Here is a 14872-nt window from a genome sequence, read left to right on the forward strand (position 1 = left end):
GAATAACTACTCCTTCACGATACTTGATAGAATCTGGGATATGTCATTGTCATACTTCTTTAGACTAGCCAGGGAAAGTGACTCGTCAAGCCGGGTTACAAAGCGAGTCAAGGTGCGACTGTAAGGAGCAGAAAAAGAAAGAATCTCTTCTTCTATTACCTATTGGTAAAAGGCACTGGATCTCCCATTGCTGGGAAGGGAACTCAAAATGGCAACCACCTATGCGGATCATACGACTATTTGCTCTATCGATAGAAATCTTCGTCTGCGGAGCTGGGAACTAACCCCCACCCAACCCACCCAAACAGGCATTGTTTTTTTTTTTTTCAGGAGCAAGGCGAAGGCAAAAGAACTCTAATTGGATTCAACGCTAACCGATGGATTGATTTCATTTGTGCTTTGAGCAAGAAAAAAAAGGAAAAGGACTGGCTGTAGATAAACTAGCTTTAACGCGGGCCGGTCTAGTACTGGGACAGGTGAAATTTGAAACTTTCTGCGCAATGAAGAAGAATTTAGGAAGTGCAATGGATGGAACAAGCTAAACAGGAGAAGAGCCAAAGCAACTGGCAGGGACAATCCTAACAATGGAAAGATGACTATTAACATTAGTAAAGGCAGTCACTCTTGCATAGGTTTAGTCCCACAAACTCACTGAAAAAAAAAAAAAAAAAAAAAAAACAGGAAACTAACTTATTCAACGAATCCTATCCTCTCATGAAGGCTAGCCTGAAAGACTGAATACCTAAGGGCTCGTACCAAGAAAGTCATTCCCCTTACCAGTAAGCTTACGTAAGAGATGGCTATTTAAAGTGTCAAATGTTCGAGAAAAGTAGCATAATACCTAACCTGGAAAAGAGGAGCGCGGACAGCTTTTGACTTTTCTCTTCTACTTTAGCCAACCTCCCGGGCGAAGAAGAAGAAAGAGCTAGCCTAAGCGGAGCTACCAGCCTAGAACTACCAGAAGAAGGCACTACTATCAGTCGACGCCAATTCATCCGTCCTTCACTCTTAAGGTAAAAAAAGGAAAGGAAGTAAAGGAAAGTAAAAAACTTCCCTCCACAGTAATGCAGTAAGTCTGGCTGGCTAAAGAAAGTTAGATAAAGAGAGGAAAAAAGGGCAAACAAATGAGGCATCAGCGGGGGACCTATGGTGAAGTAATTCTGAGATTGCTTTTTTGTTTTCTATTTCTAGGGAACTAGACTTTGCCTGTTGTCCAGGAAGTGTGACCCGACCAGCTCTGTCATGGCTTCTGGAGATAAGCCAAACTTCTTCCACCAGCTCCTTCGAAACCATCTAGGTATACTTGCGATGTCAATTTCTTTCTTGATCATCATATACCAATAGTGGTTGAATAGTGGATTGTTCCTCCTGAATATCTAAAAGAAAGCTTCTTTGTAGTCCTTGTAGGAGGCTTTGACTTGACTTCAAAGAGAAAGAACTTCACACAGCGGCCTTCTGTAGTATGATTCTCCTGCTCCCCACTCTTCTATAATATAGTCTATATCTTTTTTATGGTACACACTGAGTGAGTAATGTACCCTTCGGGGTCACAGGAATAGTGTTTGACCTGGACTGAGTTTGTCCCATAGAGGATTTCTTCTGCTTTATCTATACTTATCGCAGAAATTTCTCCTCCTATCAATTCTGTTTGGATGACAGTACCTCGTATTTTGGCTTTGGCATACCAATCTGCCGTCTCTGGGTTTTGTTGGCTGCCTTCTGAGAATATAGAAGACGGGATTACCCTCACCACGTTTTCGCGTTGTGTGCGATACAAATTTTTTTGTAAGGTGGTTGGGTGCTAGTTTGCATAAGAGCATTTTCGCTCTTTCTTTAGCATAGAAATTCTAGAGGCTAGCTTGCTAGTTTCTATTTTTTCTTTAGGTTTTTTAGTACGATAAGGACCTTTTTTGTGACTTTCTCTTCTTACCGTTATGACCTGTCGTCACTATAGAGTTATGCTCAATTAGCCTATCTCAATCCGAGAACCTCAGGTCTTGATTGTCCAAAACAAAACCTGCAATCGGAATTCTTCCGTTTCTTCCTTTCCGAATAAGGGCTAGAGAGGCTCCGGAAATCGGATTTGCGGCTCCTCCAGTATGGCTCTGCCCCCAGTGTGAAACCCTTTACAGAGCCGACCAATTTCTTGCTGATGGATGACAGCTACTTGATGGAATATTATCCAATCTTCGTCCTCGTCTTCAGTGTCATCTCCGATGGGTATGGGAACCGATGGTATCGGTATAGTGAGTTGTGGCAGGTAGGATCGAGAGGAGAAGAATAGGACTCTTGCTAGTATCATAACCGGAGAATGAAATGTTATGAAATATCCGGGCCGGGTCCTGGGCTAAAGGCAAGGAAAGGAGCTCTATACCCAATTCCTACTGCTAAGTTCACATATTATATTCTTTTTCTTTGCTACTTTCCAATCAATAAGAACGATGTCAGAGATCGGGTTCCGGTAAACTCGTCTTTAGACCTAATGCTAGCTTTCTGTCGAGTCTTCCAGGGAAATAGTCGGCCATGGACCGGCTACAATAGACCTGCTCTCTTTCCGAGACCAACCGGCCTCGCATTTCCAAGTGGTAGGATTCAATTCCATAGAGGTGCGGAGCAAACCTTGTCGAGATCCATACCCGGGTAGAAAGGACGGCTAGAATATCTCTTTCACTCTAGAGATGGATATGATTTTTCTTGATTGGACTATTTCAGAGCCTTTTGAGCTCTTCCCAAGCCAAACGTTGCGTTACCTTCGTCCTTAGTCAGGCTGTTCATGGACAGAGGGGAATTTCAGACTTCATTTTCAAATCATTATGAAATGAATGAGAGTGTCCAAGGACCCTTAGAAACCTTGAATTAAGACCCTGGTCCGCACCACTAGATGGATGGAGAATTCCTAACGAGTCAAGCTCGCCTCTTCATGCCTGCCTTTCATGAATGGAGGCTGGAGTTGATCAACGGATACTGCTAAACCCTTAGTCACTGGACCGATCCCTATCTATGGATTCAAAAGTTGTCAATAGCTGCTCCTTCTTTCCTCTGTCTCCTTTGCCCTTCGCACCTTGGAATAGAGAATAGACACTTGTGAATCCCCTCTTTCGTACATGAGTAGACTGCTCGCTACGCCCTTTTTCACTCCTAAAGAAGTGAAGCGCCACTCATACCTGGCTTTCCAGCTTTTACTTCTGTGACTATTTGAACTAGCGACTAGCTTCTTTGTAATGTATTGAACCATAGGAGCTCCGAAGTGGCATCAGCCAGCGCCCGATATTCAGCCTCAGTGCTGGATCGAGCAACTACAGTCTGCTTCTTACTACAAGAAAAAAACACTATCCAGTGGTGGAACGTCTGTCGGTCGAAGAAGGCACTACGTGGTGGAAGCAACCGATGCTTTGGTAATTCAGTTGACTCCTTGATGCGATGCCAGTCCTTGCTGTCATGCTGGCAAAAGCGGGGTTTTCGGCTTACCTACTATTGGATTTGAACCAATGACTCTCGCCGTATGAAAGCGATACTCTAACCGCTGAGTCAAGTAGGTCAAGCTGAGTCAAGTCAGAGAAAATCGACTCTAAGATAAAGCCAACCAAAGCGCAACCAGAGTTCTCCGCGGGGTGGAGCGCTAAGAAAGAGAAAGCGTTATCGCTATACGAAATGAAGCAGCGGCTAGCACGCTAAGATCAACCACTTGGAAAAGGCGTCGCCCTTCTGTCTGTCTTCATTCATGTTGTAATGCGGTCGTTCTCTGCTGCATTGGTGTTTTCACTCCCCACTCTCCACCATAACCAAAATTTTCTACCATAGAAAAAGGAGTAGTCAAAGGAAGTACGGCGGGTCCGAGTAGGAAAAAATTCACTAAGAAGTAGGGCATACAATACAACAATGGATCAATTCATTCAACAAGATCCGTTCGGATCGGACCAGGATGAATGGGATTGGTCTGACCTCTCGCTCGGATGTCAGACTCCCACCGCCGACAGATGTCCCATGCCACGTTTCAGCTATGCCCGAGAATGAATGAATTGTGATATAGCGCCGAATAAGCCACAGCTCTATTCCCGACTAACGACTTGTCACGATCCAATTGTTTCTTTCATATAGTTTTCATGTTCCAAGTGTAATACATCAAAATCAATATCTTTTTGATTCCGATCGTCAATCCACTTTCCAGAATAATAAGTAATTGGCTAACAAGCCTATTTTCTTTTTTATTAAAGGCCCCCAATGCTGAGTTCTAAATGGTGGGATCGATCTCCGGGTTGACACTAAGGGAGGAAGTGACCAATGGGCCAAGGGAACAAGTGAAAAACAAAACACTCACCAAGGAGAAAAGCGCTGGCTGAGCAGCAGCTCCAGCTCGAGCTCACTATTACCTTTATTTCAGGCCCTATCTTATCCCGAACCACTAGTCTTTAGCAGCTCTATTCGATAGATGTGGATTGACAGATTATGGGTCCCTAATTGGACAGGCGGCTAGCACTACTACGACTGGCACTATGACTCGTTACCTGGAAGTGCCTCGTCATACCGCCTACGGAAGTTCCCTTGGTCTGACCTCGGGGTCACATTAGACTGGCGCTGCTATTACGGCTGACACTGCTACTTGCACTACTAATAGCTCGAACTCGGATTGGGGGCACGCAACGCAGGTCTTATCGCTGCTTTCTATCTAGTAGTACTGGTTCCGAACTCACAATCAATCTTAATCCATTCTATCTTAGAAACAACTAAGCAGTAACCCTTATACTTCTATTTACAAAGAAAAGGGGAAGGAACTTCACGACCCCGTTCAAACAAAAGAACCGGATGAATTCAAAAGGCTTCGTGCCTATCGTTTGTCCAAAGGGAGAACTGCTAGCTGGGACCCCGGCCCTTACTTTTTAGCAGGGCGCCTGACTGCACGGAATGAAATACCAGAAGTGAAGTAGTCAAGCCCCAAAAGCACACTTCTTAGTTGGGGCGGGGGCTGCTTTTGAAAAAGGTATGGCTTAATATTCATAGTAGTAAAGCGGGCTTCTTTCTCCTGTTTGTTTGGTATATCTCTGGGCTCCTTCTCTAGATCGGGATCTGCATCTCGATCCTGCCAATGATTCGTACCTTGGCCTCGGCTTTGGCTATCGGTCATGTTCTCGATCCATATCGGGCTCTCAATCTCGATCTTGACCAGTATTCGCACCCCGAATCCTCCACCTTTCCTGGAGGTTCCTATTCATATATCTATTTCTATTTGGTGTTGATGTCGTTAATTGGGGCGGAGAAACATGGGTTGGTTTATCTAGCCCGATAGCGGAAACCATTAATACGGGGCACTGCATGGCTTAAAAGGCTCTATTTTCACAATGAATGGTTGTCGTCCCCCCGCTTCCAGAAGTTTTGGATGGCTAATCAGTTGTGGTTCCTTATTCTGAATTTCACTCTCACGGAATGAGGGGGCCATTGCTGCGTTGGAGGCCTTCCGGACGCTAGCTTTCAAGCCTAACCTATCAAAAGCAAAAGTGGAGGGTCAGAAACCAGAGAACGTTGTCGAGAGAGAGCGTAGGATGGAAATGGGAGAGAGAATCGGGATTCAAGGTATAGATCAGATCGAGCCCGAGATGCGGATCATGAGCACAATAAAGAGCAGCCAAGATATGAAATGGATATGCAATGAGGGAGCGCTAGCCCCAAGGGTAAGAGAAAGTATAGCTACCCGAGCTGTCATGAGTTCCTAAACTTTATGAATCAATCGCCTAAACTCAAAAACGGAGTGGATCTGAGCCTGCCTCGGCTCAACCGTACTACCCTGTGGGAAAGGTTCCCACCCAATGGACTTAGACTTGGCTAATATGGGAAAGGGACGGACGCAGAGCGAGATGTCAATAAGGGCGGGAATAAGAACGTGAATTGAATGGGAGTATGTATAGAGACGCTAATACGTACAGGTTCGGACGGAGATACAGCTCTTGAGATCGGGCCTGGATCAGTCCGTGTTGCCTTCCCGTCGAAACTAAGCTCACGAGAAGATCCTTTGATTACCAACCTTTTCTATTGATGATTCTGGACAAAGAGCCCTTGTCAACTTGTCCGAGGGTAAGTAATTGGAGAAAGAAAGACTTTACGCTGAGGCAACACAAAAACAGCCAACCTTTCTATACGAAAGACTTCCCCTTAGATGCATTTTCACCCTGAGCAAGGGACAAGCCAAGACTTGTCTGATCGAATGCAATAAGCAAATGAATTGTGTGCGTCATCCATAACGAAATCGACATTCTTCTTTCATTTCATCAACAAATGAATGATGGATTGTTATGTGCGCGCCGTGCCCCCCTTACTTTGGTTGGAGCGCTTCGCTAGTGACAGTTGTGCTATTCAAGCCCTAGGACTGTGCTGCTGGCTGAGCCGCTTCTCTTCTCATTGTGTCCGGTAGTACCCAACGGGCTATTCTATTATGAAGTTAGGAATTGATCAGTCAACCATCCGCCCTTCCACCCTTCTTTCCGACAAGATTGGATCTTTCATTCCTCTGCTCGGGAGGCATCAAAGAAGTAGCTAGTAAGGGCTGGCTTAAAAACTCGATTGGCTTCGAGAAGTAGTAGCATTCGATAGGATTCCTACCTCGAGACGTAGAGCTATTAGTTCAGGAAAGAAGATCTTGGCCAGCAGTAGTAGAGCAAGCTTCTGCCCTTGTTCCCTTCCGGGTGGGATCCCAACTCCTTCGCTACTGGTCGACCGATTCTTATCCTTCTATCCACCTCCCGAATTGAAGCACGCGCCTTAGGACCTGAAATAGGAAAACGAATCCGCGCGCTACCTCTCCTTGAATAAGGGCGAGCTACTTTTTGTTTAGATACGATATTTCTACTTTCTTTCTCTTTCTTCTATTACGAAAGATCGTTATACGAAAGATCGTTATACGAAATATCGTATGTATGCTATGAATTCAAGTTTTGTTGTTGTTTACGATAAAGCCACGCCCAATAGAGCCTAGCCCGGACGGACCAAAATGTCTTAGCGAAGCCGGTCCCCGCTTGGCTGTAAGTACTTCTCGAACTTGATTGAAAGCAGCACAGCTTTTCAGGAGAGAATCATTTAAAATCTCTCTTTCTTTTCTTTTATCGACTAAAGATTCATGGTTATACTTTTTCACACACTATTTTTATTGATTTTTTGGTGTTCAGTTCGACACTTTCATCGATCGGAACAACAAAGAAACTTTGATGGGAGCTTGCCGCTATACATATACTAAGGACCCAGGCTCTGCCGAATGATACGATCAGCAACTTTCTAGTTACCAAGCTTATGTGATCAATAACTCTTCTCCTCCTTTTGATTGGCATGCATTCAGTTTCATGTGGACGATCGGCCTCACTATAGGATTCTGCTTTCATGGCGGCGAAGACGCCCTTCCGCCCTTACCTTTCATCCATCATATCTCATCTATCATCTTTCTTTTCTCTGGCTAGGCTATGAATTCTTTCTCTCACGTAATTCCATCAGACAGACGAGCAACCTGGCACTTGTGTTGAAACATCAGAGCCGGACCGAAATGCAGCGCATGTCCAGCTCAAGCCCGCGATCTCAACATCTCCCTCTTTTGTGCTGTGCGAGCACTTATGGTTCTTTCCATAGTCAGATATGCGGACGAACTTCGACCTTTAGGTACTCAAGGTCAATGGCGACATGAGTTGCTCAGGAACGAATGAATCCAGGGGGAACTAAATTCACCTTTCAGTCTTATTTATCAATGATGACCTCGCGTGACCAGGGCCGGGACTCCGGCTAAATACGACCGCGGACAGCATGAAATCGGAGCTTAACCCGACTAGAAGGAGGCCAAGCATTCTTAGCGTAGGAAGGAGGCATTCTACTTGCTTACCATGCCGGCCGATAGGCGAAGATAGCTTGCTTCCAAGCCACTGGCAGGAACCAGATAAGGATCAAGAGACAGAAGCAGCGATTGGAGCGGGCAATAGGCCGTAGATTGGCAGAAGATGACGACGAACGTTCAGACCGGACGGAAAAAATGAAAGAAAGTCTAAAAAAGATCTTGCCTTCGGGGCGGGGCCGGGCTTCTCACAAAGAACCGCAACATGAGAAAGGGAGGTATGCAAGCTTCGCATCTGGCATCTCCTTGGCTACCATAATTTATCACAGCTCTCCTCATAATAATGACATTACATACCTTTTCGAGGTTACACCGTGTTCCTCAGATGTTGGTTCGCAACCAATCATCATCGCCCGGCACGCGAGGGGTGATCAGGGTTCGTCTGATCATAAAGCCAACGGTTACCTCACCAAGCAAACAAGTCACTACCCCTTCCTCTGGATCCTCAAGCCCGTCCCTCTCGAAGTATGATCTGTTTACTTGACTTAGTAGGAGTTCTGTGGTACGCAAGGGAAAGGCAGGTAGGGGCTGGGCTCAGCAAGTGAAGATAAGGTTATGTCTCTCCCGATACAACCAAGCAAGCTTAGTCTATTTCATTTACTACTCTAATAGAAATGAAGAAAAATGCTTAGCGCCCTGCCTTTCAAGCAAGCATGGGAAAGAGTAGGTTTGTGCATGATAAGTATAAGTAGATGTGGAAGCAGTCCCACAAGCAGGGCAGGAAAGGCGATAGTTGAACTTAGACAAGTTCAAGGCGAGAGTTTCCTTTTCCGCCGGAGAGAGAACAATAGTTTTGGTCGAGACTATGGACTCGAGAACAGCTCCAGCCTCGTGGGTCTCCAACCCTACCTACTGCTTTCGCCCTCAGATCTGACCTGGGACTTGATCCAGAAAGAAAAACCGAAAGAAGTAAGCTATAAGGAGAACGGGAAAGAGAACTCCGACAGACTCCGTGCCTCAACCGAATCCGAGCAACCGGCAAAAACACAAACGACTGGACTTTGTTTATCAGATATTTGATTGGCGCGGAACACACCCGCCCCCCGACGGAGACAGAGACGTCCGTTAGATTAGATCCACGGCTTGCCCTCTTCGATGGTGAATTAGATAAATGGTCGGGACTCCTTAACAGCCCTATGGCCTTTCGTTGGATTCTCTATTCTTTTCTTGGATGGACTTTTCGGCTTGGCTTTACACTTACTCCTTTTGGCTTGTCGAAATCCCGTTTCAGTTGATCAATTCATTGGATTCATTTTCAGTGAAAGCCTCAATAGGCTTTGTGGTCCATTACTAGTGTTCCCCTCCTGGTCAAAGGGGAAATTACTGCTATTTGGCAACTACGCTTCTTCAAGTCTCATCTAGGGCTCTCAAGGAGCACCACCTTCTTATTGTTATCTAAAAAAAAAAGACATTTCTCTGTCAGTGGGCTCTACTTACTTTTACACCTTCTGCGGGCCTGTTTTTCCATCTATTTGAAATCCTGTCTTGTGTACCGTTGTACCGTCTTGTGTTGATAATGAGACCTTATACGCGCCTCACCTCCCCATCCCACAAGGGGCTTTCCAAAGGCCTTCTTCTCAATAGAAAAAGTTTTTCATATCATCTAGCGCCTCCTCTGAATAAAAGATCTGACTTCAATCTGCTTAAGAGGTTCATGAAATCTTATAGTGTTCCAAGAAGCTATGTTATACATGAGGAAGATACTTTTTGATTCTTGGACATGCCCTTGACCAGACTTCCCATTGCTTCTACCATTTTACCTTTCAAACTTTTAGACGACTTAAGATCAGACTTCCCTGCTAAGGCAGATGGGTCATCCTCAAAATCCATCTCCTGACAAGAATCTTATATCATAGAGTATAGATCCCCTTTACTACTACTACCCTGCACTGTAGGTGTAGAGATAAGACAATAGCAGTATCCTCTTGCACTACAGTAGAAATACCGAGCCCGGACCATTCTTCTCTTTTTCTAGTTAGCGTCTGAAACAAAACAGCTTTTTCTCTGACTTCTGTGAGATTGGACCCGAAAAAGCCTATTCTATACCAGCTGATGACAGCTCGAATTCAAAGCGGAAAACAATTTCATTGCTTGAATGGCATCGGTATTATCCGTCAAATCCAAACAAAAACTGTCCTTTCGTGGATTTCCTATTCTATTATTCCCACTTCCTCAATGAGAGACACTTGGGGATGAAGATCTCAATCCTTCAATCTCGCTCTTTCCCCTATTCTATCTTAAAGGCCTCTCTGATCAATCGTAGAAAACCTACCTACTGTTTGAGAGAGAGGAGAGTAAAACGACTCCCAATTCATATCTATTTCAATGAATAGGGACTGTACCTGCTCGAGAGAATGAAATGGAAACCTACATCGAAAGACTGAAGTTGGATTGGGAACAGAACATGCCTAGCAATGGAAGAAATGTAATCACCGTCAATGCAAGCAATCTATGAAGTAAGGTAGCTCTATCTTCTCTGGGGGAGGAATGAATAGGTAGATCAATCAGTAGAGTCTTACCCGAACCCACTCACTGAACTATTCGCCAGTAGGTATGGGTAGGACCTCTCCTCTCATTGCTCATGCTTCGCCAGCACTCAATAAGGACCACAAAGTGCATTACTAATGACCACTTGAGAAGATCCCTTGCCTCTGCTGGCTCTATCAACCGAATCATCCCTATGATGGGGTATGTATTTCAGTCCGTCCCTACTAAAGCGGCTTAGGCGTCGCCACGGATAGGGCATCAAGGTTTCATTCAGTCCAGTTAACCACTCCTATAATTGGCTTCCCGCATCCTCAGGGGGCCGCTCGGACGAAGAACCGGCAAATCGAGTATGGAATTAGAGCTCGGGTGGGGCATCAACCACAGCACAGGTTGCGGACCTATCGAGATGCTTCCTTGCAGAACCGCTCTAACTCAATAGAGTGAGTGGGAAACCTTGTAAACGCGAGCAGGAGAATAGAGATCGGTCTGTCTTGTCTTAGACTAGCCCTACTCCATCCATCTTGGCTATCTTGAGCTTATGAATAAGCTTGGGGCTACTTTTCATTTTCTGCTTACTATTACTACTAGGGCTTCCAGCACTAATTCCTACGCTTAATCGGGTCTCATAGCCCCTGTGACTTGACTCATGTAAAGATAGGGTCCCCTCCTAACCAAGAAGCACAAAATTCAGTGTTGTTGACATTCCGCTTGGAATATGATTACAGGAAAATGTCGACTGGGAAGCTGATCTTTTCTTTTGGAACTGGCTTCAACCTTGCTCTTGACCGAACTCACCTTGCCGACTGTAGACCACGAAGTTCTAGCTGAAACCAGTACTTGAATTCAATTTGGCCTCTGAGTCTGAATTCCCCTCGTTGAAGAGAAAAGCCGTCGAAACCCCTGTTCTGTTGTTGCCAAGTCTGTTGCTGTTATGTTAGCTCTGTTGCTACTCGTCCTGTTGTTGTTGCAAACACCAAGATTGAACCATCTCTGAAGTTGAAATCTGTCATCACTGCTGTTGAACCAATCCAATCCGAAGTTCTTAAACCCAATGACCAGTTTTTCTCTGCGCCCACAGTGTTTGAGATAGGTTCTTCCTCTAGTGGGGCTCCTCTGACTAAGACCCAGAGGAGAAAGAAGAATAGAAGGATAAGGAAGATCCACGAGAGACTAAGCAGAGAAAGGGAATTAGCTGAAATTGAGTTTGTTGGTGCGGATGGCCAGTATGTCTTACCCGAGACCTCTTCCCTCTTGAGGGGTAGTAGGTTTCATCCCCTCTCAGCTGCCCAAGGAGAGGAAGATGTGCGGAAGATAGCCAATTCGCCACCCCGTCCATTTCAGTAGGAATCTGAACCCGCAAGAAAGAAGAAGTCCCCGTTTTCTGGTGTTCGGGCTGTGATTCAACGAATGGCTAGTAAAGAAGGACGTACTGCAGCTGAAGTTTTCAGGCAAATGGGTTGTGCAGTTTCTGAGAACGTCAAGTCTAAGATTTTCAGGAGTGAGCGAACTAAGACTAAAGTGTTAGTTCAAGCAACACAGAAGGATAGAAGGAAGTATGTTGACCAATCTGCTACCTATGCTCAAGTTGACCGATATGAGAGACGTCCTAAGCGGCACAACTCTAAGAGGTCTGATGAAATTGTGCTCACTGGATCTGGACAGTCGAGGCAGGTGCACACACAAGCGCAGTCGGTGCATCAATCACACCGCTCTTGACCACCTTCTCCTGTCCAGGGCAAAAGATTTGATTCTCAGATACGTACCTGAGATACAAAGTCTTCCCCGTATTACTTTTGTACCTACATGGAAGTCTTTACCTAACACACGACTTAGTAATGATGATTTGAGTCGTGATGCTGCTCGTAAGGGAATGAAGGAGGGTTACATCTATCTTTTCTTGTTTCTTTTATGAGTTGGCTGCCTATGCGCATCTGTCCCGTGTGATTGTTCACATTGGAGAACAGACACCGTCTGGGTTGGCGATTCGTTACGCATTTTGCGAGATTCATTCATCTTTGTGTATACCCTGATTTGGAACATTATCGTTCCACAGTTTTACCTCAGATTGATCCTATCGCGACTGCTGTAGCAAATCCGTGTGCTGGTAGACTTTCTCAGTGAGGATCCAAGCGAAGCGCTATAGGTCACTATATTAATCAAAGGATTCTTTATCCAGTCCATGATTGGTTAATGAAAGTCTTGCAATTCTTACCTATGGATGGTACTTTTGACCAAGTGGCTCCGATTTTACGATGAAGAGGTCATCATCTCTGTTACAGTTTGGATTTCTCCTATGCAACAGATAGGTTTCCTCCCTCTTCTTATATTATCTTCCACTTTTCAGGTGATGTTGGTCATATTCGTCTGCAGTCGTAAACTCCGCTTTAGCAACTAACATTTTGGATGGAAACCGAATAGGTCGACCAAGATCCCATCCCAAGGTGGTATTCCTTGCTGGGCAACCATTAGGTTACTTATCATCCTGGCCTCTCTTTGCCTTCGCACACCATTTCATTATATGGTATGCGGCCGAGAAGGTGTATCCTGGGACTGATTTTGACAAGTATGCTGTTCTTGGTGTTGGTCGATCCACTCGTTGCTAAAGAGTATGTCTATATTATCTCAGAGGTACTTCAGGTGAAGATATCTTCTTCTAAAAAATCTTGAATTTCTTCTTCTGGTGCTATTGAGTTCGCTAAACGTTTCTTTGTCAGGAATATAGGGAAAGATCTCTCGTTCTTGTCATTGAATGCGTTTCTTAACGTCCATCATCCTTATGGTTGTATGGGTTTAGGATATTCTAGAAAGAGGTTTACAACTCTTTGTAGGATACATGGTGGTTCTTTCCGAGTATTATCTCGTGTAAGATCACCATTAGCATTTTACTTTCTACTGTGAAGGAGAGGAGCCGTTAGGCCACTCGACTGAAAGGAGAGGAACGAAGTACTCGAGCAAAGCGAGAGGAACAACCTCTATCCCTGCAGAGGGCCTTTGCAGTACTCCCGGCTGACACTGCAGGGGCCAGTTTCTAGTCCTGGTTCACACTACTGACGAAAGTCATCGTTAGGTGCGCTCGCGAATACGTCGTATTGGTATGTTCACATTCAAGTTTGGATCAAGGTGCGTAGCAAAAGAGAAAAAAAAACGACTCCTGGAACACCGGTCATCCTTTCCTGAATCTGAGCTCTTCTCCTTCTTATTCTTACTTCACTTGACCGGGCCGGAAAAGTGACACCGTCACGTCTCAGGGTCGTACGCCTGGAACAAGAAGGTTCGTCGTACAATTTTGGCGATGACGACCTCTCCCTGTTTGTCTTTCCACTTCCGTCGTTCAGGAAAAACACTTCAATTTTTTTGAGTCCCGGCCCGGGTTTTCCCCACTAACCAATTACGTTACGACCACAGAACAAACTTGGTTGACGAACATGGTTTATGCGCCGCTAATGTAGCGGCTTGTCGAGCATTTGACAAACTCACACCATCCATTTCAAATGAGATTTGTCCCGTGGACACACGAGCAATCCAACCCGTAGGATTTCCTTTTCCTCTTCCCATTCTCACTTCTGCAGGTTTCCCCGTAATAGGAAGATCTGCGAGAACTCTGACCCATATCTTCCCATTTCTTCGGAATTGTCCGCTCATAGCACGATGGAATTGTCCGATTATAGCCCGACGCGCTGCTTCAATGGCTCGATATGAAAGACGACCAGCTCTACAACTTTTGGTGCCATATCTTCCAAAACCAAGTTGTGTACCGTCCGGTTCGCGACCCCTACTACATCTGCCTTTACGATATTTACTAAATTTCGTACGTTTCGGATATAGCACGTCCCTTCTGATTTTTACTGTATGAGATCCGCACTTTGACACCTGAAATTCCGTAACGAGTAGATACTTCCGCAGGAGCATAATCTATTTTCTGGTGAAATACATTACGAGATGTTTTTCCATACTTTCCGCATTCAGTTCTAGCTATTTCCGCACCTCCTGATCGACCTGAACAACAAATACGTATCCCCTCAACCCCTTGAGGCATTCTTAATGGAATATCCTGAACTATTTGACTAAAAATTGAACGAAATGAGATTTGATTGTTCCTCGGTTGAAAAGAGATGTCTTGAGCAATCAGAGAAGCACTTTGATAAACAGATTTGATCTTTACCGACTCCATTAAGGTATTCGTTTTTGTTCTATTAGACAAAAAAGATCGCATTTTTTGCACTTTTCGTTCAAATAAGAGTTGTAACCGTACGGAATTCTTCTGTTTCTCAGTATGATCTCTATCATCATCTCAATTCTCTTTTGAAATTCTCCTATCCCACCTAGGTCTATGAATTTCTCTATCAATTCTATTACCTTATCCTGACCCATGAGGTTCCAACATTTGATCCTTAATTGACCCTGGAGTTGTTCCCGGGCATACTCCAAAAAAAGGTTATTAGAAACCCCAACCCCATCCCTTGGAAAGAAAAAGGTAGCACCGAAGAAAGGAAAAAGCGAGATGGTTGTTTTTGTTGTTCCCGC

The 14872-nt window shown here is 44.9% G+C and overlaps 1 protein-coding gene and 1 non-coding gene across 2 annotated transcripts; both read right to left on the minus strand.

Moving 5' to 3' along the window:
• Nucleotides 1-3465: 3465 nt before the first annotated feature.
• TRNAM-CAU lies at nucleotides 3466-3538 on the minus strand. Its single transcript has one exon. It is a non-coding gene; the product is annotated as a tRNA-Met (tRNA).
• A 10476-nt stretch (nucleotides 3539-14014) lies between these two features.
• On the minus strand, nucleotides 14015-14872 carry LOC110107551 (ribosomal protein S3, mitochondrial; the record flags this gene model as incomplete). Its single annotated transcript, XM_020837822.2, is given in 2 exon segments — nucleotides 14015-14570; nucleotides 14573-14872. Coding segments are annotated over 2 exon segments (723 nt in total), but the record flags the coding sequence as incomplete, so codon positions are not given.

The sequence above is a fragment of the Dendrobium catenatum genome, unplaced genomic scaffold (assembly GCF_001605985.2).
Source record: "Dendrobium catenatum unplaced genomic scaffold, ASM160598v2 original_scaffold_142558, whole genome shotgun sequence".
NCBI lineage: Eukaryota > Viridiplantae > Streptophyta > Magnoliopsida > Asparagales > Orchidaceae > Dendrobium > Dendrobium catenatum.